The sequence below is a fragment of the Callorhinchus milii genome, unplaced genomic scaffold, assembly GCF_018977255.1.
Source record: "Callorhinchus milii isolate IMCB2004 unplaced genomic scaffold, IMCB_Cmil_1.0 Scaffold1, whole genome shotgun sequence".
Taxonomy (NCBI): domain Eukaryota; kingdom Metazoa; phylum Chordata; class Chondrichthyes; order Chimaeriformes; family Callorhinchidae; genus Callorhinchus; species Callorhinchus milii.
Window position 1 is genome coordinate 72,195,739 of NW_024704742.1, and position 20,293 is coordinate 72,216,031.

Below are 20,293 nucleotides of genomic sequence, written 5' to 3' on the forward strand. Positions count from 1 at the left end.
TTATTATTATTATAACATTTCGCCCTGCCGGGAAACGAACCCAGGTCTCTCGTTTGCGAGGCGAGTGCTCTAACCACAGCTGCAGGACTGCACAAAGTCAGGTTTAAAGAACAGGTGAGGATTGAAAAAGACACCAAAGTTCCACACCGGCTCCGTGAGGTGTAATCCGTGAAGACCGATGCTGTCAGTGCCCGAGGTGGGGAGGCGCTGATGGGAGCCAAGCAGGAAGACCTCAGTCTTTTCGAAAAAGTAAGCTCTCATCCAGGACTTGATGTCCCACAGGACAGCGCTGGTCCTGGAATCAATCTTTATCTCACCCTCATCTCTCTTCCCTCACTCTCGCTCTTCTTATCTCCACCCTTTCTTTCCCTCTCTATCCCCGTCTCTCAACCCCCTCCTTATTCCTATCACTTTCCTCTCTCTCCCCTACCAGACACACAAATACACAGTCTCCTTCACTCTCCCCCCCCCACACACACAGTCTCTCACCCGTCCCACACACGCGCACAGTCTCTCTCTCCGCCCCTCCACACACTCGCAGTCTCTTCCCCTCCTCCACACACACACACAATCTCTCTCCTCCCCTCCCTACACAGTCTCTCTCCCCCTCCACACACACACAGTCTCAACCCCCTACACAGTCTCTCTCTCCACCCCACACACACACACTCTCCCCAACACACACTCCCCCCACACTCACCCCCCCCACACACACAGTCCCCCCACACACACACTCTCTCCCCAACACACACTCCCCCATACTCACCCCCCCACACATACACAGTCCCCCCACACTCCCCCCCCACACACACTCCCCCCACTCACCCCCCCCACACTCCCCCCCCACACTCCCCCCACACCCCCCCCACACTCCCCCCCCCCACTCACCCCCACACTCCCCCACACACACTCACCCCCCCACACCCCCCCACACTCCCCCCCCACTCCCCCCCCACACACACACTCCCCCCACTCACCCCCACACTCCCCCACACACACACTCCCCCCACACCCCCCCCACACACACAGTCCCCGCACACACTCCCCCCGTCTCCCGCTCTGAGAGCCGCGCGAGGCCTCGCGTCCCTAGTGACGGAGGTGGAGACGGTGGAGCATGCGCACTGGAGGCGAGCGGCGGTAGCTGGGCATGCGCAGAGCGCGGCCGAGCGTGATGGCGGCGTCATGGCGGGTGAGAGGCTGCGGTGGGCCCGGGGGCGGCCCGGGGGCGGGGGGCGGCCCGGGGGCCGGGGGGGCGGCCCGGGGGCCGGGGGCGGCCCGGGGGGCGGCCCGGGGCCGGGGGGGGGCCGGGGGGGCGGCCCGGGGGCCAGGGGGGCGGCCCGGGGGGGCGGCCCGGGGGGGGGAGTGGGGGGTAATGGCGCCATAGGTAAATGTAACTTGTCTGTTGTTGTCACCGTATGTCAGAGTCACCACACTCCCCACCACACTCCCCAGCCACCCCGGACACAGCCCCGGGAGCCCCCCTCCCCCCCCACCCCCCCTCACAACCTGGACCCCCCCTCCCCTCCCTCCCACACACCCCTCTGTCAACCGCTCCCTCCACATCGGACGGCCGCTCCCTCTGTAAGAATAATAATAATAATAATCCTTGCATTTGATATAGCGCTTTTCACGTCGGGAGGACGTCCCAAAGCGCTTCACGGAACACACTGTAAAGTGAATTGACTGTATATTTGTGGGCGAACGCGGCAGCCAATTGCGCACAGCAATGTCCCACAAACAGTCGTAGATTGAAAATGACCAATTTATTATTGTTTTGTTTTGGAGGGAACAAGGCCCTGGTCATCAACGATCTCATCCTTGATGAGAGCGTCGACATCATGGCCTTAACAGAAACGTGGCTCACCCCAAGTCACACCTTCCCCCTCACGGAGGCCACACCACCCGACTATACCTCCCACCACATCCCTCGCCCCAACCGCCGTGGCGGTGGTGTTGCCCTTATCTCAAGGACACCACTTGCCCTATCCCCCTACTCCTCTGGCTCTTTCCCCTCCTTTGAGCACCTCACCCTCTCCCACCCCTCATTCCTCTCCCTTAAAATCCTCCTCCTCTACCGGCCCCCTAAAACCTCTCCCACCTTCATCTCCGATATTTCTACACTACTTACATCTCTCTGCCTCTGCTCTGATCGCCTCATCATCCTGGGCGACTTCAACCTGCACTTCACCCCCTCCTGCTCCATCTCCTCAGACTTCTCTTCCCTGCTCTCCTCGCTCAACCTCCCCTCCACATCAACTCCCCCACTCACAGTCACGGCCACCCACTCGACTTGGTGATCACCCGGGGCCTCAGTGTCTCGGATGTCACTATCACCGACAAGGCCGTCTCCGACCACCACTTCATCTCCTTCACCACCTCCACCCCCCTCCCCACCTCCACCAGACCCACCACCATCTTCTACCGCCCCTGGAAGAAGTTACCCCCACAATCCCTAACCACTGCCTTGGAGTCCTCTGAACTCCTCTCCCTCTGGCCTTCAACCCTCACTGACCCCTCTTCTCCTCTCACCCTCCTCCACAACACCCTCTCCTCCACACTCGACACTCTTGCCCCCATCACCTCCCGTACTGTCTCCTACTCTCGCTCCTCCCCCTGGTTCACCACCCACCTCCGCTCACTGAAAAGCCAGGTGCGGGCCGCTGAACGCACCTGTCAAATCTGGCCTAACGGTCCACCGACAAATCTGGCTGGACCTCCTCAAAATCTACCGCTCCACTCTAGCCTCGGCCAAGTCGTCCTTCTACTCCAGGATAATCCTGGAGGCGAAGAACAACCCCAGGCTACTGTTTTCTACCACATCCCGACTCCTCCGTCCCCCCCGCCACCCCGCGCAGGTCATCTCCTCCAACCTTCACTGCGAGGAGATGCTGGATTTCCTTGGTAATCCAAAATCAAGGGAATTTGCTCTGCGTCACTTCCCCTCCAACATCCACCCACCCCCCTCCCTCCCTCCCACACTCCGACTCCTACCCATCCTCCCCTACACACCTTCGTACCCGTTTCCCCACCCTCTGTCACCAACCTCATCCTATCCCTGAAACCCACCACCTGCTCCCTTGACCCCATCCCCACTCCACTCCTTATCTCCCAGCTCCACCTCCTTGCCCCACATATCACAGACATCGTCAACCTGTCCCTCTCCTCTGGCTCTGTCCCATTCCCCTAAAAACTGCCATCATCACTCCCACTTTGAAAAAACCCTCCCTTGATGCGTCGCAGCTATCAAGCTACCGGCCCATCTCCAACCTCCCCTTCCTGTCCAAGGTCCTTGAAAGAGTTGTCGCCTCCCAGCTGCGCTCTTTCCTCTCCACCCATTCATTATTCGAACCCCTTCAGTCAGGTTTCCGTGCTGCCAATAGCACAGAAGCTGCCCTGGTCAAGGTCACCAATGACATCTTGACCATCTGTGACCAGGGCTCCCTCTGCCTCCTCGTCCTCCTCGAACAGGCGCTGACAGCATCAGCATCCAAGGCTGCACTCTCCACCTCTCAAAGCCATCAGGAACCTCGGGGTTCTGTTCGACCCTGAGCTGTCGTTTCTCCCTCATATCCACACCACAACTGGCACCGCCTTCCATCACCTCCGGAATATCGCCAGACTACGGCATTACCTAACCCCTCACGCTGCTGAAACTCTGGTCCACGCCTTTATCACCTCAAGGCTGGACTATGGGAACTCTCTCCTCGCCGGCCTTCCCGCCACCTCCCTCCACACTGCAGGTCATTCAGACCTCTGCAGCTCGTGTACTGTCCCGCACCAGACACCGCGACCACATCACTCCCACCCTCGCTCGCCTCCACTGGCTCCCCATCCCCAGAGGATCGAATTCAAGATCCTCATCCTCACCTACAAGGCCATTCACGGCCTCGCTCCCTCCTACCTCTCCGACCTACTATCCCCCTACCTACCTGCCCGTACCCTCCGTTCCTCTGGCTCCGGTCTGCTCCACATCCCCCGCTCCAACCGCCCTACCATCGGTGGTCAGGCCTTCAGCCTCTCAGCCCCGAGGCTCTGGAATTGCATCCCCCAGTGCCTTCGCCACTTCCTCCCTTTCCTCCTTCAAGGCCGGTCTTAAGACCTTTCTCTTCGACCGTGCCTTCAGCTCCCCTCTCGACTCTCTACCCCCTCCTCGCCCCCTCCCTTCCCTCCCCTCGACCATTTCCCTCCTCGCTCCCGCCCTTCCCTCCCCTCACCATTTCCCCCCTTCTCGGGTCCTGACCCAACTGTCCAGCGCCTTGGGACGTCCTCCCAACGTGAAAGGCGCTCTGTAAATGGAATCTTTTTGTTGTGAGTGTGTGTGTGTGATGGCCGGTGTGTGGGTAATGGGTAGTGTGTAACTGCTGGTGTTTTGCAGGCGATTGCGACCACGCCGCCGTGCCGAGGGGAGGAGCGGAGCAGCGGGAACAGCAGCCCTGGTAGTGGCACACTCGGCTCCAGTCTGAGTGGCTTCTCCTTGGGGGAGGCCATTGTCCACACAGCCACACAGGTACTGTCTCTGCAGCACACACTGTGCCGGGAGGGGACGGGTCTGGGGCATGGCTGGGGTGGGTGGGCAACGGCTTGGTATCTGCCTGCTCTTCAAGCTGTGTGTTCTACCATAACGTATTAGTTAGTACACTCGCCTGACAAGTGAGAGGATGGGTTCAATTCCAGGGCGGGGCAAAACCTTAGGCAAGTTTCCTTTCTCCATAGGTGTCTTTTTACCGTTTAAATAAGAACTCGGTTGTTAGTCGATTGGCAGATCGCTTTCCAGGGGTAATAATCCCTAAAAAAAAAATTTTTGTCACTCAATCCACAGCTGTTTGTGGGACACTGCTGTGTGCAATTGGTTGCCGGGTTTCGCCCAGAAAATATACAATCAATCCACTTTACAGTAAATTCTGTGAAGCGCTTTCAGATGTCTGAATGAAGTGATAAGGCATTATATTAAATGCAAGGATTATTATTTGCAGGACATGGAGGCCTGGAGCCAGCTGCAGGCGGGCGGTGATGCTGGGCGGGTGGCTGTACTGCGGACCGGTGCTGGGAGGGAGCAGCCGGCTAGTGAGTGGCCCACCCTTGAAGAGGGAATGATTAGCGTTACTGAAGCGTCGCTGGTGACAGAGACCCAGGCCCGGCCGACGGCTCTGATCGGTGAGTGAAGGCATGACCCCGGCGGGGGGTGGGGCTGTCTACAAAGTCCTGTTACTCCCATATTTGACCCAACAACTGAAACGTGGAAGAATGATGATAATTGTATTTAGAAGTACTTCACTGTATTCAGTACAAGTGTTTAACTGTATTTTGACGTCCAGAGGATCCTTGTGAATGAACAGCATAATTTTCGTGGCAGATACTCATTCATCGCCATGTTTGGTGCCACATCTTTTGTAACATGGTTGGAATGAGGAGGTGAAATACATCTCCGACAGCTTGTTTCAGCTCCTCCGTCGTCTTACTTCACTATTTTATGACAGGGTCTAACAAGATTTTGAGGACAAATTGTACATACAGCCGTGTGCTGGGCTGTGTATGGTTTGGGTTGAACTATGCGCCTCAGTGGTAGCACTCTCAACTCTGAGTCAGAACGTAGTGGACACTGCAGTGCAGCGCTGGGGGTGTTGCATTGCCGGAGGTGCCGTCCTTCGGATGAGATGTTAAAGTGAGGTCCCATCTGCCTATTCAGCTGGACGTTAAAGATCCCATGGCACTATTTGAAAAGAGAAGGGAGTTTGTCTCCCGGTGTCCTAGCTAACAATTCCCAAAATAGAATTGGTCACTCACTTCATGGTTGCCTGTGGGCCATTGGTGTGTGCAGTCGGCTGCCCCATTTGCCTACAAATACACAAGTCACCACAATTCAAGTAAATCCTGCGAAGCACTTTGAAATGTCCTTACAATGTGATGAAGCTCTGTATCAAATGCAAGTATTATTATTATTATGCTGTCATGTTGTGTGAGGTGTGGCGCTCTCCTGTTGCCGAGTGTGTGGTCCTTGCCCACGGCTCACTTACTCTCTCTCTCGCTCCCTCCCTCCCCGGCAGAGCTGCAGGACAGTCGTCTGACACCAGCTCTTCCACTTCTTGCCTCGTGTCCCACCGTAGACCGTGATCGAGAGCGCGGTGTCCTGTCCGAAACTGGGTACGAGTGCACACCGCTAAGCTTCCTCTCTCTGAGGTAAGTCACAGGAAACAAACAGTCTCCCTGTCTCTCCTTTATACTTTATACCTCACAACCTATCTGTAACCCGGGCTGTGGCTGACCTGGGAGTGTGGACGATGTAGAGGGACCCTTTCCCTCTCTAACTTGTGCTGTCACTGACCCGGGAGTGCGGATGGACATTGTAGAGGGAGTGTCACTGTGTGTCTAAGTGGTGCTGTGGCGAACTGTCAGTGTCTGGGCTGACTGTGTGTTTGTGTTTACAGGGCAGCTCCTGACCTCTCGGCAACGCTGTGTAAGGGATATTCTCAAGCCTTCCAGTCGGGAGACTCTGTGTACACAGCCGTTTCTGAGCTGTCGTGTGACTTTGTGAGAGGCCGTCTGCGTGAGCGCTCGCTGGGGGTGAGCACGGCCCTCACCGGAGAAGCCAGTCTCTGCTCCCTCTCCCAGCATTCCTTCCCCCTCGCCAGCCCTGCCTCCAATCTATCCACCAGCTCCAGCCCTACCTCCGCCCCCATCCCATTCCGCAGCTCCAGCCCGCCTCCACCCCCATCCCAACCCCCAGCTCCAGCCCCGCCCCCGCCCCCATCCCATCGCCCAGCTCCAGGCCCGCCTCCACCCCCATCCCATCCCCCATCCCATCCCCCAGCTCCAGCATTGCCCCCATCCCACCCTTCAGCTCCAGCCCATCCGTCAGCCCCGCCCCCAACCCAAGCCGCTCTCACAGCCCCTCCCACAGCTTCAGCCGTGCCCCCAGACCTGCCTCCAGCTCAGTCTCCGAGGGGGGTGACGAGACCAGCTTTGTGGAACTGCTTGGCTGTTCCGACAGGAGAGTGGCGAGTGAAGCTGGCGTGCCACAGCGCGGCCCCCTAGCAGAGTCTGGCCCCTCAGCTCAGCCCGGCACCTCGGCACAGTTCCCAGCACAGCCCGAGCTCAGAGCAGAGCTGGGCTCAGCGCTTGGCAATGTTCTGCAGGCAGCCAGCGACTGGCAAGAACTGGGAGCATCCAGCCACGACCAGAGTCCAGGAGCGTCGCCTCTATTCGTTCCAAATGCCTACACTAGCCGGGGCGGCATCACAGGCGAGATGCGGGGTGGAGGGGAGAGGCTTGGCCATTCCTGGCTCCCGGCCACCCTCCCCGGGCCTCTCTGCCAGTCCACTCCCAGCACATTCCTGCCCATCACCAGGACGGGAATGCTGAATCAAACCGTCGAGCACCTGGCGAAGGGAGCGGTCGTCTCTCCCGAGCCTTCGCCCCAGCTCTCGCTGTCCCCAGACCAAGCTGAGCCGGGGCGGCAGGGATCCAGCCTGGGCTATACAGAGAGGGTGGGGGTCTGTGCTGGGCAGTGGGGCATGGGGCGACCCAGCTTTGACAGCCTGGTGCTGCGGGGGCTGCGAGGAGAGTCTCCCCGGCGCCGGGCCTACAGTGCCATTGCTCATTCCCTCAATCACATCCTGTCCCAGGGTGGTGGGGAACCTGTGGCCGAGCACTGGCACAGAAGGTCTGGGGGTGGGTCACTGGGAGCGGCCCCGTCCCCACCCGCCCGGGCTCCGCAGCTCAACATCAGTGGCAATGCGGGGGGAGGGGCCAGCAACTCCCCGGGCTCCCGGTTTGATTTCTCTGCTTGCCCGTCCGGGCTCGGTGTTCCTGATCCCAGCTCCTCTCTGTCCGTCTTCGCCGTTTCTGATCCCGGTACCTCTCTCCCCGGGCTCAGTCTCAGCGTTCCTGAACCCGGCACCTCATTCCTCGCGCTCGGCGTTCCTGATCCCGGCACCTCACTCCTCGGGCTCAGTGTTCCTGATCCTGGCACCTCACTCCTCGGGCTCAGCGTTCCTGATCCTGGCACCTCACTCCTCGGGCTCAGCGTTCCTGATCCTGGCACCTCACTCCTCGGGCTCAGCGTTCCTGATCCCGGCACCTCACTCCTCGGGCTCGGCCTTCCTGAATCCGGCACCTCTCTCCCTGGGCTCGGTGTTCTGGATCCCGGCACCTCTCTTGCATGGCGGAGCAGGAGTCAGAGTCTCCCGGAGCACGTCACTGGCAGACAACACCGTGGTGAGGACACTCCGCTCCCCAGCACAGAGCCGGGCGTGACATCCCTGGACACCAGCCGGGCAGACGAGCCCACAGTGAGCAGCACTACTGGACGAGCCTCGGCCCAGTCACTAACCAGCTTGGAGGTGGATAACTACTCACCGCACTGGGGCGACCCCGCACCTCTCCTCACCCCCCCGCTCCCCACCACTGACATCGAGCAACGCATCCCGGTAGGTACCCCTCCAACCCTCTCCGTATGGGACAGTGTTCGTCTGGGCTGGGAGAGTGATAGTCTGGGCTGGGACAGTGTTAGTCTGGGCTGGGAGAGTGATAGTCTGGGCTGGTCTGGGAACGTGTTAGTCTGGATTACGACAGTGTTAGTCTGGGCTGGTCTGGGACTGTGTTAGTCTGGGTTATGACAGTATTAGTCTGGGCTGATAAGGGCAGAGGGAACTGGATGAAGGATTTATTCGGGGAGCAGTTGGCTAAATTATGTTGTAACGTCTTTCCATCTGGGACGTCTTTCCAACATGAATGGTGCTATAAAAGTGTAATTTGTTGTTGTGTCTGTTGTAATTCCCTGGGTTCCTTATAATATTTCTGGTTGTCCTGCTTTAGTTTTACCTTTGGAATCTCGGCATTCATCAGTCTCCGACCAGCATCCTGACAACTGAAATCCCCCCGCCTCCAGTGCTTTCGGACCCTTGGGGGCTGGGAATCTCCAAAGATTTGGACACAGTGACCAAGAAATTACTGGGAAGTGAAGGTAAGATTCCCTGGTGTCTGTGTGAGTCTGACTGTCCTGCCTTGTCTGCAGGGTGGGAAATTGGGATGTGAAAGATGTAATTGATCTGATCAGTGGTGGGATTGGCTGAATGGCCTCCTCTTGCTTGTGAGATGACAAATAACCAAATAGCAGCTCTCCTCCAGGGGAGTGGGTAAAGAGGATCTCCTTGCAGCTGAACTGGGTACAAGGTGACGTTCCTGGCAATGGAATGTCAGAATCAACAGGGAATCTCTAGTCGAATTCTGAACCAGGAGGGCCTCAGTATTCCAGGGCACTGTTGAGACAGCACAGCCCAGCCTGGCTCATCGGCAGGATTTAGAAGGGCAGACCAGTCACTGGGGCAGGGAATCCTCCCACTTAGCTCCTGTTAACCATGCAAGCCAAAGCCTTAACGGGTAGGATGGTCCCAGTTGGACAAGTAATGGGAAAGCTTGTTAGACAGCACTATCAATGGCAAGCTAAATGGGTTTAGCTGGTTAGACTCCAGCTGTTACCCCAACGCACACTTTGGGATCTCCAAGCTATGGCTTTCGCTTACGTGCGCTTGAAATTCTTTGGAATTAGATAAACAGGAGGCGTCCCTCCAGCGAGACGAGAGAGTGTTCATTCTGGTCCAGTCACGGGGATATTTCCATGTGTAGGAGGCGTACACATGTGGAACTTTCAGTCTGGATTCGAGAGTCTAAAGCACTGTGATGGACTTCGGTGTGTGCCAGACACTGGCTGATCACGGTGACGGGTTTCCGTGTGTGTCAGACACTGAATCACTCTGTCTCTCTGTCCTGCAGGCGAGTCTCCTCTGGACACCGGCTCCAGATGCAGCTTCCACTCTGACACCCTGACACACAGCATGTCCATCGGTCGGAACTCCGAGGACCAGGGATACAGCCCTGTGCCATCTCCCCCTGCGGGGTCCCTGCACCCCAAACCCTCGCCCCCCTCAGCTGACATGGCCATCCCCGGCCTGGTTCAGATGGAGAGTCTGATGGTGGAGCTGGAGCAGAAACATCAGGGTAGCCCAGGGGCCCCGGGCTCCCAGCACCCCGGGGCTGAGGACTCCTTTGTGGGCTCACACACACTGAGTGAGATCCGCAAGCTGCTGGGGGGAGTGGGGGAGGGGCCGCCCTCCCTATCGCTGGTGGGGGGCGGTGGGAGCCGGCAGGACATGGATGCTGGGACACTCCGCGCACCAGGGTCGGCACAGGGGCCATCCCTGAACGCCAGGGGCCAGGCTCTCTCTCCACAGAGAACCCATACAGCAGCCTCTCTGAGGAGTGTGGGGCGAGCAGAACCCGAGGGTTGCAGCGGCGGGACCACAGCCCAGCCACACCCCCTCCTCCAGGGCCAGCCTGCCCACATACCCCTCCAAAACCAGCCTGTCCACAGCCCCCTCCAAAACCAGCCTCTCCACAGCCCTCCCCAGGGCCAGAATGTCCACAGCCCACCCCAGAGCCAGGCCACCGAAGACAGCGAGAGGGGGAGTCAGGCGGACTCCTTGTCAGCGAGGGTGGCCAAGCTCCTTCAGGAGGAGCGACCAGCGCAGAGAGCCAGCCACCTGGTGCTGGCAGCCAGTGCGGCTGAGAGGGGGCACACAGGTACAGAGCAGAGCCTTCCAACCCCCCCGCTAACCTGACCACCCCCCCGCTAACCACAAGCCCCCAGCTATCCTCAACCCCCCCTCCACTAACCTCAACTCCCCCCCACCTCTGCTAACCTCAACCCCTCCCCCTCTGCTAACCTCAACCCCCCGCTAACCTCAACCCCCACCCCCGCTAACCTCAACCCCCCCCGTTAACCTCAGTCCCTCCCGCCCCGCTAACCTCACCCCCCGCTAACCTCCCACCCCCATTAACCTCCTATGTCAAGGGCTAGGAGAGGGTGCAAAGGAGATTTACCAGAATGATTTACCAGAATGTGTAAAGACTAGAGAAGCTGGGATTATTCTCCTTGGAGCAGAAAAGGTTGAGAGGAGATTTAATAGAGGTGTTGGTGTTTTTTTTGACGGGTTGGTCGATAACCAGAGGACACAGATTTAAGATAATTGGTAATAGAACCAGAGGGAGACTAGGAGAATTTTTTTTTATCCAGAGAGTTGTTACGATCTGGAATGCACTGCCTGAAAGGGTGTTGGAAGCAGATACAATAATAACTTTAAAAGGGAATTATATATTTACTTGAAAGGAAAAAGAATTGCAGTGCTCTGGGGTAAGAGCAGGAGAGTGGGACTAATTGGTAGCTCTTTCAAAGAACGGCACAGGCATGATGGGCCGAATGGCCTCCTTCTGTGCTGTAAGATTCTATGATTCTTTACCTGTGCTCTAACCTTGGTGTCCCTGACCCGGGAGTGTGGACGGACATTGTAGAGGGAGTGTTAACCCTATCTCTAACCATGAGCTGGGAATGTGTACTGACGGATAGTGTAGAGGGAGTGTGTACTGACAGACTGCTGTGTTTATAGGAATTGCCGAGGCGATGTGGGCGGAGCGGAGCCGGGAGCCGCTGTCAGTGCTGAGTGACGAGGATCGCAGGAAGATCGATGAGATCAAAGCGGAGTTACTCCGTATGTCCCGCAATATCACCGGCTCCAAGGTCTCACACTGCCCCACGCTCTCTGTCACTCTCTCTCAATGTGTCACCCTCTCCCTCACTCTGTCATACGCTCTTTCATGCTGCCTCGCGCTCATTCACTCTGTCACATGCTCTCTCACTTTGTCACACGTTCTCTCACTTTGTCACATGTTCTCTCACTTTGTCACATGTTCTCTCACTTTGTCACATGTTCTCTCACTTTGTCACATGTTCTCTCACTCTGTCACACGCTCTCTCACTCTGTCACGCTCTCTCTCACTCTGTCACACGGTCTCTGTTGTATACTCTCTCTCACGCGCTCTTACTCTGTCACTCTGTCATGCTCTCACTCTGTCACACTCTCTCTCTATCACGCTCGCTCTCTATCTCTTGCGCTGTTTCTGTCACACTCTCTCTCTCTCTCTATCACTCACTCATTGTCTCTCTCTCCCCCTCTCTCTCAGGGCCGCTGGTTGACCTGTGACCCAGAGCCTGGGAGTCTCTCAGATGTTTGCTCCCCGGACTCTGCCCTCACTGCCTGCAGGCTCCCAGCGCCAACACTGAAACCAGCCCCACCAGCGGGTGCTGGACCCAACCCTCCACCAGAGCCACAGACCCCCATAGTTTCTATCACCTTCTCCTCCCGCAAACGGCTCACTCCATCCATCCCCCACGAGGGAGCCCCAGCCCAACCCCTCACACAGGGCACTGACTCCGAGTTTGTGGCTGGCAACACAACTGGCAATGGCATCAGAGTTGGCACTATGACTGGCACACGGCTTGGCAGTGGGGTTGGCACTGTGACTGGCACACGGGCTAGCACTGTGACTGACACACAGGCTGGCAGTGGGGTTGGCAAGACAACTGGCACTGGCAACAGGGTTGGCACTGTGGCTGGCACTCGGCTTCGCAGTGAGGTTGGTCCTGTGACTGGCACATGGGCTGGCAGTGGGGTTGGCAATACAACTGCCACTGGCACCAGGGTTGGCTCTGTGACTGGCACACAGCTTGGCAGTGAGGTTAGCCCTAAGCCTGGCACACGGCTTGGCAGTGAGTTTGGCCCAGTGACTGGCACCCGGGCTGGCAGTGGGGTTGGCACTGTGACTGGCCCAGGGTGCCGTGGCTTTCCAGTTGCACCAGTGTTTGTGCCGTTTTCCGTAGCGGATCCCGGCCGGGATGAGCGGGAGCAGACACCGCTGGCCGTCCCCAAGGCCACGGCAAACGGTGCCAGTTCCTCCCCCTCGGCACACCCAGCACGCTCCCATGTCCAGCTGACCATTTCCCCCCGGCGCTTGGCCCCGCTCAGCCAAACCATGTTGCCTCCAGGCAAACTGCAGCTCACCCGCGAGGACGGGGGAGCCCCTCCCCGAGCACTGTCTCCGCCCGGTGCTGCCGCCTCACTGGCTCATGGCCCACCCTACCCCCCACTCCCCATGCCCACGCCTGGCTTCTACCCAGCATTGCCAGTTGAGCTGCACCTCCCCCTGGGGGGCCCTGGCACACAGCAACCTACTGAGGTGGGGGCCAGGGTACACGCCGCAACACAGACAGGCCTGACGGTGCCGGCAAAGAGCAGTTGTGACCCAGCCCAGCGCAGGAGCAGCAGAGCCAGCACCGCACACAGCCCCGGGGCACACACCAGGAGCAGAGGTGGGTGAATAGCCGCAACACCTGACATCACGGTGGGGGGTGGGTGGGGGTGGTTATGCAGGGTGTCCACAAAGTCCTGTTACCCCACCTTGCACAACAGAGAGGAGACGACGGAAACAGGCTGTCAGAGATGCATTTCGCCTCCTCCCATCATGTTATGGAAGATGTGGCACCGAACATGGCGACGGGTCATTATCTGCCATGAGAATGATGGCGCTCACACACACTGGTCATCTGGACGTCTAAATACAGTTAAACACTTGTACTGTATACAGCTAAATACTTCTAAATACAATTACCTACATTCTTCCACATGTTCCCGTTGGTCAAACATCGGGGTAACAGGATTTTGGGGACACCCTGTAAAATACAGTTCAAGCGTTCTGAGATGTTATCCGGTGTGAAAAGCGCTCTATAAGTGCAAGTTGCTATATTTATTCAGTGCCTTCGTGTCAGCGGAGTGGGGGGGTGGGGGTTGCATCTGAAAGCACATTTGCAATACTTGCTGGTACCTAGGAGGGGTAGGGGGTGGGATGGAGGATGGAGAGCCAGAGAGGGGGCAGGACGGGAGAACTCCGCCGATGGTGTTAGGAGGGGCAGGTTGGGGGCTTGCGGCCATGACAACAGGGGCGTGACAGACTGGAACCTAATCCAGGAGTTGGGGGGGAGTTATATATAGAACAATAGATTTTAACATCACAATTCCCCCCCAACCCCCATTGTCACAATGCTGTGTCTGGTGAGGAGGGGGTGTCGCTAAATTCCATCTCAGTGACCTGTTGCTTGGCCAACGTGGAACAGGAGGTGTGTGTGAGTTTTTTTGTGTGTGTGTATATTTTGGGGCTGGGGGGTGGGTATTGCCTGTGTGTGTGTGAGAGAGGAGGCAGGGAAATGCCAGAGTGTGTGTTTGTGGGGGAGGGGAGATTGCCTGAGTGTGTGAGAGGGGAGGCGGGCGATTGCCTGTGTGTGTGTGTGTGTGGGGTGGGGGGGGGGTGGGGACGTGGGTGAGATTGCCAGTGTGTGTGTGGGTGGAGAGCGTAACTGTTTTTCCGCACTGATGGTTTAGTTTGTACTGACAGAGCCACCAGTGATTTTGCCGTATCGACCAGCAGGCAGTGCCGAGGTTTTCTACGTCCCATATATGGAGTGCCGCAGCACATCGTCTCCTCCGAGCTCGGAGACCAGCACCGACAGCTCCCGGGAGCATGGTCAGTATGTGACTCCCCCTTTCCCCTCCTCCTCCCCCCCCCCCCCCCGCTGTGGGTCCATGTGTGTGTTGTAGGGGAACGCAGCAGCCAAATTGTGCAGAGTGATGTCCCACCAACAGCTGTGAAGTTAACATGCAATTTATCATTATTATCTGGGGGATTGTTGGCCAGGTAAAGAGAAACTCCCTTTTCTTTTCCCAATAGTCCTGTAGCTCAGTGGTTAGAGCACTCGCCTCATAAGTGAGAGACCTGGGTTCTATTCCCGGGCAGGGCGAAACGTTAGGCACGTTTCCTTACTCCACATGCCTCTGTTTACTGAGCAGTATGTACGAACCTGGTTGTTAGTCGATGGGGGATGCAATTCTAGTGGTTGGGGGCAGAGTGGCTGAAGGCTCTCTCACCAATAGTGGGGCGGGTGGGTCAGGGGATGTGGAGCAGGCCAGAGCCGGCTGAGCGGAGGGAGCGGGCGGGTTGGTAGGGGGTTAGAAGGTCGCAGAGGTAGGGTGGGGCGAGGCCATAGAGGGCTTTGTAGGTGAGGACCAGGATCTTGAACTGGATCCTCTGAAGGATAGGGAGCCAATGGAGTCGGGTGAGAGTGGGGGAGATGGATTACGGAGTTTGGTGCGGGAGAGGACACGGGCTGCAGAGTTCTGGATTATCTGCAGCCTATGGAGAGAGGAGTTGGGAAGGCCGACAAGCAGGGGGTTTGCATAGTGAAGCCTGGAGGTGATGAAGGCATGAACAAGAGTTTCAGTGGCCTGAGTTTCAGTGGCGGAGTCGGGCGATGTTATGGAGGTGAGGGAATGCAGAGCGGGTCATGGCTTGGATGTGAGGGAGAAAAGACAGTTGAGGGCGAACAAGACACCGAGGTTCCTGACTGGCGGTGAGTTGAAGTGTGCAACCACGGAGGTTGATGCTGTCAGAGCCTGAGGTGCTGAGGCGCTGGTGTGAGCCAATCAGGAGGACCTCAGTCTTGTTCACATTCAACTGTAAGAAATTAGCACCTTGGGATGTTTAACGTCCACGTGAGCAGTGCACAGACAGGAACTCTGTTTAAAGTCTAACCTGAAGGACGGTGTCTCTTGACAATGCATTGCTCTCTCTCCCCAGCACTGCACTGGAGTGTCAGCCTGGACCCTGAGCTTCAGTGCTCAGTCGTGTGCTGTCGGTGCCGTCTGTTTTGCTCTGTCTGTTCTGACTGTTTCTCCGACAGGTGTGGAATGCGAGGACCTCCGTCACCGGCATAGCTCTGTCACCACGGGTATGAGTGGCCGGCAGCCCCCCACCTTGTTAGTAAGATCACAGGTGGGCCGGGGCCTGCACTCCCCTAGCCCGCAGAACATGACCAGGGGCAGCAGTGCCGGTGGCTTCTGTGGACCCCCGGAGACGGACCCCGGCATCTGGACGAGCGGTGGCGAGGCTCCGAAAAGAACGAGGGTCCTGGCCCAAGCCACCCAGCCCGGCGGCAGCCTGAATGAGCTGTGGCAGAGGTTTAAGCAGCGGCAAACCCGGCGGACAGGGTCCGACACCGCCAGTGAGCTGTCCCTGTTGGAACGGCTGGAGAGGCTGGCTGACCTGCTCCGTGATCCTGTCCGGCATTCTCTGCTCTCCCAGGGCGTTCCCGACCGGCAATCCTTGCTCTCTGAGGGGGAACTGTGCAGTGACTCAGGCACGGAGGAAATCTGCACCGAGCGGATCAGAAAGATCCTGAGCCGAGAACGCCAGCTCCCCACCCCCGGCACCGATACGGACACCAGCCTCAGCACCCTGACCCCGGCCCCCAGTGACCTCTCCACCATCGACACAGCCCGGTTGGTACGGGCCTTCGGACTGGCCAGAGTGGAGGCAGCGCCACTCGTTCGCCTATACGGGGCTGTGCGCAGGCAGAGGGAGGGCACCCAGCAAGGACGGCATACAGCTCATCATCATCACACACAGGTTAGTGCCATTCCTGCTCTCACACAATGTCTCACACACTCTGTTTCTCACACAATGTCACCCACGTTCTCCCCGTCTCTCTCACACTCTCTCCCTCTCTCACACAATGCCTGTTCCTCTCTCACACACACAATGTCTCCCCCTTTCTATTACACACAATGTCTCCCCCTCTCTCACAAGCATCTCACAAACACTTTCACAAACTTATCTCACTCACACATTTGCGCACACCCACACACTTTCTCACATTGTCTCTCATTCACACAGAATCTCACACACTCACTCACACTCTGACACGCTCATTCTCACACTCACACTCTCTTTCGCTCGCTCTTACACTGTCTCTCTCGTTCTGACACTCGTTCTGACACATTGTCGCTCACATACACGCGCGCACACACTTTCTCCGTCTCACACACTCTCTCGCACATACTCTCTCTGGCACCCTCTCTGTCTCTCACACACTCTCTCTCTCTCTCTCCCCACCCAGCGCTCCCCCAGAACAGTAATGACTGATGCTGTGAGTGGGGAGAGCTGCTCCTGGCGAGGGCCATCTTGTCAGCTTCGCAACAAAAAGCTCCTTCACAAGGGAGTACAGGCAGGTCTGTGTCTGTGTGCACGTAGGTGTCTGGTCAGCGTATGGGGGTGGCAGTGTGGGGAGTGGGGGGTTAGCGTCTGGGTCAGTGTGGGGAGATCAGTGTGTGGGGACAGTGTGGGGGTTGGGGGGTTAGCGTCTGGGTCAGTGTGGGGAGGTCAGTGTGTGGGGGGCAGTGTGTGAGGGTCAGTGTGGGCGGGCAGTGTGAGGGGCAGTGTGTGAGGGTCAGTGTGTGGGGACAGTGTGGGGAGGTGGGGGGTTAGCGTCTGGGTCAGTGGGGGGCAGTGTCTGAGGGTCAGTGTGTGGGGACAGTGTGGGGAGGTGGGGGGTTAGCGTCTGGGTCAGTGGGGGGCAGTGTGTGAAGGTCAGTGTGGACGGGCAGTGTGAGGGGCAGTGTGCGGGGGTCAGTGTGGGCTGGCAGTGGGGGGGGATCAGTGTGGGGAGTCAGTGTGTTGGCCAGTGTGTGTGGGGGGGGGGGCAGTGTGTGTGGGTCAATGTTGGGGGGGATCAGTGTGGGGGGCAGTTTCGGGAGTTAGTGTCAGGGGTAGTGTCAGGATGCCCTGGAGTCCTCTCTATGTCTCCCCTCTCCTCCAGCCTCGTACTCTCTGTGTCACAGGTGATGTGGAGATCGTCCCAAGTGCGACCAAGCGACACACCCGCGATGTGGGCACAACCTTCCCCTCCCCCACCACCAGCACCGGGCGCCAAGACCCCCTCCACACCGGCACCAGGGCCCAGAGACATCGCAAGACCGTGCCCCCAGGTCAGACACCCGCCCCGTTACTGACCCCCCCACCCGTCACTGAGCCCCCACCCGTCACTGAGCCCCCACATCACTGACCCCCCCCCATCACTGATCACAATCATTGACCCCCCCATCACTACCCCCCCCGCCCCCGTCACTAACCCCCCCCCCCCCCCCCATCACTGACCCCCCCCCCGCCCCCCATCACTGACCCCTCCCCACTCTGCTCACAGCTGTGACCTGGTTTGTGCCGGCCGAGGAGCTGCAGTGGGAGAGTCGGAAGGAGAATTTTCCGGTGTGTGTTCGTGTGCCGGCCCTGGACTCCCGGTACCGGGCCCCGCTGAGAGAGCGGCAGCTACAGGCGGGGGTGGGGGTGCGCTGCCACCCCCTCCCCTCTCCTTACACAGCACCAACAACCCTCATACCTCTCACATTACAGGTAAGCCCCCCTCCCACACACACACACCCACATCTCTCTCTCTCTCCCACTCTCTCACATACTCTCATGCGCTCTGACTATCTGTCTCACCCTTGCTCAGTCTCTTTCTCTCACGCACTATCTCTCTCTAAATCTTTCGCACACGCTCTCACATGCGCTTTCGATCACGCACTCTCCCTCTCTTATCTCACACACTCATACACTATGTCTGTCTCACACACTCTCTCTCACACAATCTCTCGCTCATATGCTCTTACATGCTTTCTCACGTGATCTCTCTCACATTTGCTCTCCCACATGCTCCCTCTTTGTCACAGGCTCTCACACGCTCTCTCACTCACATACTCTCACTCTCTCTCTGTGACATAGGAGGCTCTGGCTATGAACCGCCCTGACTTTATATCTCACTCACGGGAGCGGGTTAGACGGCTGGAGTTGTTTGCTGAAGAGCGCAGACTGCAGAGCGAGCTACAGAGCGAGAGACTGTGGCTCTTCAACCCCCCACTAGCCCACTGCAGCCCTCCATCCCGGCCTCTCACAGGTACTGTCACCCCCAGCACCGCCTCCACCCCCCAGTGGCCCTCAACCCGGCCTCTCACAGGTGCTGTCACCCCCAGGCCTGCCTCCAACCCCCGCCTCACTCCCAAATGGCCAAACAGGAATGACAAACACACTCCCCACCCTACCCCCACTGAATGCTGTTTGCTGTGTGTTTGCTTTTGTTGGCCACAATCACCAGGATCCAGGTCATGTTTGTTTGTGTGTTGCGCTGTGTGTGGAGCTGCTCGGAGCTGCTGGACGCCAGTAACTCTTCTATTTTCACATTCAGAGAATACAATTTTCTGGAAGAAAAAAATCACGAGGAAGGAAATGGTGCTGAGATCAAAGCGGTGAGTCCACCCCCCCCAACCCCCCCTCGCCCCCACCCGTCTGTGCCCCCCCCCATTGTGCTGTTCTCACGCTGGCTACTGTTTGCAGAATGTATAACCAGTTGTCTGAGGTCACAAGGCGGCGAGAGGAGGAGAAGCGAAAAGCTGAAAATCGCAGCAACCGATTGAAAGCTCAACTTTATAAGAAGGTCAGTGAGTCTAGAACTGTCAGACTGAGGGCCTTACACACAGTGAGTGGGAGTGAGGTGACAGGTCAGCCTGAGGGACAGAGAGCGATTGAGGAGTGCGAGGGGGTCAGGCTGAGGGAGTTACACACAGCGAGTGGGGAGTGAGGGGATCAGACTGAGGGAATTACACACAGTGAGTGGGAGTTAGGTGACAGGTCTGCCTGAGGGACAGAGAGCGATTGAGGAGTGCGAGGGGGTCAGGCTGAGGGAGTTACACACAGCGAGTGGGGAGTGAGGGGATCAGGCTGAGGGAGTTACACACAGCGAGTGGGGAGTGAGGGGATCAGACTGAGGGAGTTACACACAGCGAGTGGGGAGTGAGGGGATCAGGCTGAGGGAGTTACACACAGCGAGTGGGGAGTGAGGTGATGGTGGAGGGATAGTATGAGCGATGTAAGAGTTCAGATAAATAGTGAATGAGGTAGAGGGGGCGGGTGTTGGTTGCAGGTTGGTGTTGGGTTCTGTCCGCAGTTCTGTCTGACTCGCTCGCTCTCTGTCACTTTGTTTCTGCAGAAAGTCACTAACCGTGTCCTGGGCAGGAAGGTGGCCTGGGAGTGAAAGCAGCTTCTGCCCCATTAGCGTGTGAGTGTATGTGTGAGCGTGTCTGAGTGTGTGTGAGCAGAACGTATCAGTGAGTTTGTGTGAGTGTGTCAGTGTGTGAGCATGCGAGTGTGTGATCGTATCAGTGAGTGTGACTGGTGTAATAGTGTGTGTGAGCATGTCAGTGAGTGTCATCAGGTATTTGAGCATGTCAGTGAGTATGTGAGCGTGTCAATGTGTGAGCGTATCAGCAAGTGTGTGAGCTTGTCAGTGTGAGCGCATGTGTGAGCATTAGTGTGATCACCGCAGTGTCTGATCAGTGTAATAGTAAGCATGTCAGTGTGTGAGCGTGTCAGTGCATGTGAGTGTGTGAGCATTAATGTGTGATTGTGTTCAGTGAGTGTGATTGGTGTAATAGTGAGCGTCTGTGTGTGTGTGAGCATGTCAGTGAGTGTGTCTGTGTATGTCATCGGTGTCAGGGAGTGCGTATGATTGGTATGTGAGTGTGCG

At 57.6% G+C, this 20,293-nt stretch overlaps 1 protein-coding gene and 1 non-coding gene across 2 annotated transcripts; both read left to right on the forward strand.

Annotated features, from left to right (window-relative positions):
- Positions 1-49: 49 nt before the first annotated feature.
- On the forward strand, positions 50-19,873 carry LOC103188554. The gene is made up of 18 exons (XM_042344111.1): positions 50-249; positions 4,376-4,507; positions 4,974-5,154; positions 6,045-6,177; positions 6,426-6,723; positions 7,020-8,426; positions 8,815-8,962; positions 11,442-11,572; positions 12,016-13,201; positions 14,281-14,409; positions 15,623-16,347; positions 16,838-16,949; positions 17,559-17,705; positions 17,921-18,126; positions 18,496-18,667; positions 18,956-19,016; positions 19,105-19,204; positions 19,757-19,873. The coding sequence occupies exons 1-18, from the start codon at positions 211-213 to the stop codon at positions 19,799-19,801; spliced, it is 5,352 nt and encodes a 1,783-aa protein (XP_042200045.1). The 5' UTR covers positions 50-210; the 3' UTR covers positions 19,802-19,873.
- Positions 14,612-14,684, forward strand: trnam-cau. Its single transcript has one exon. It is a non-coding gene; the product is annotated as a tRNA-Met (tRNA).
- Positions 19,874-20,293: the final 420 nt, after the last annotated feature.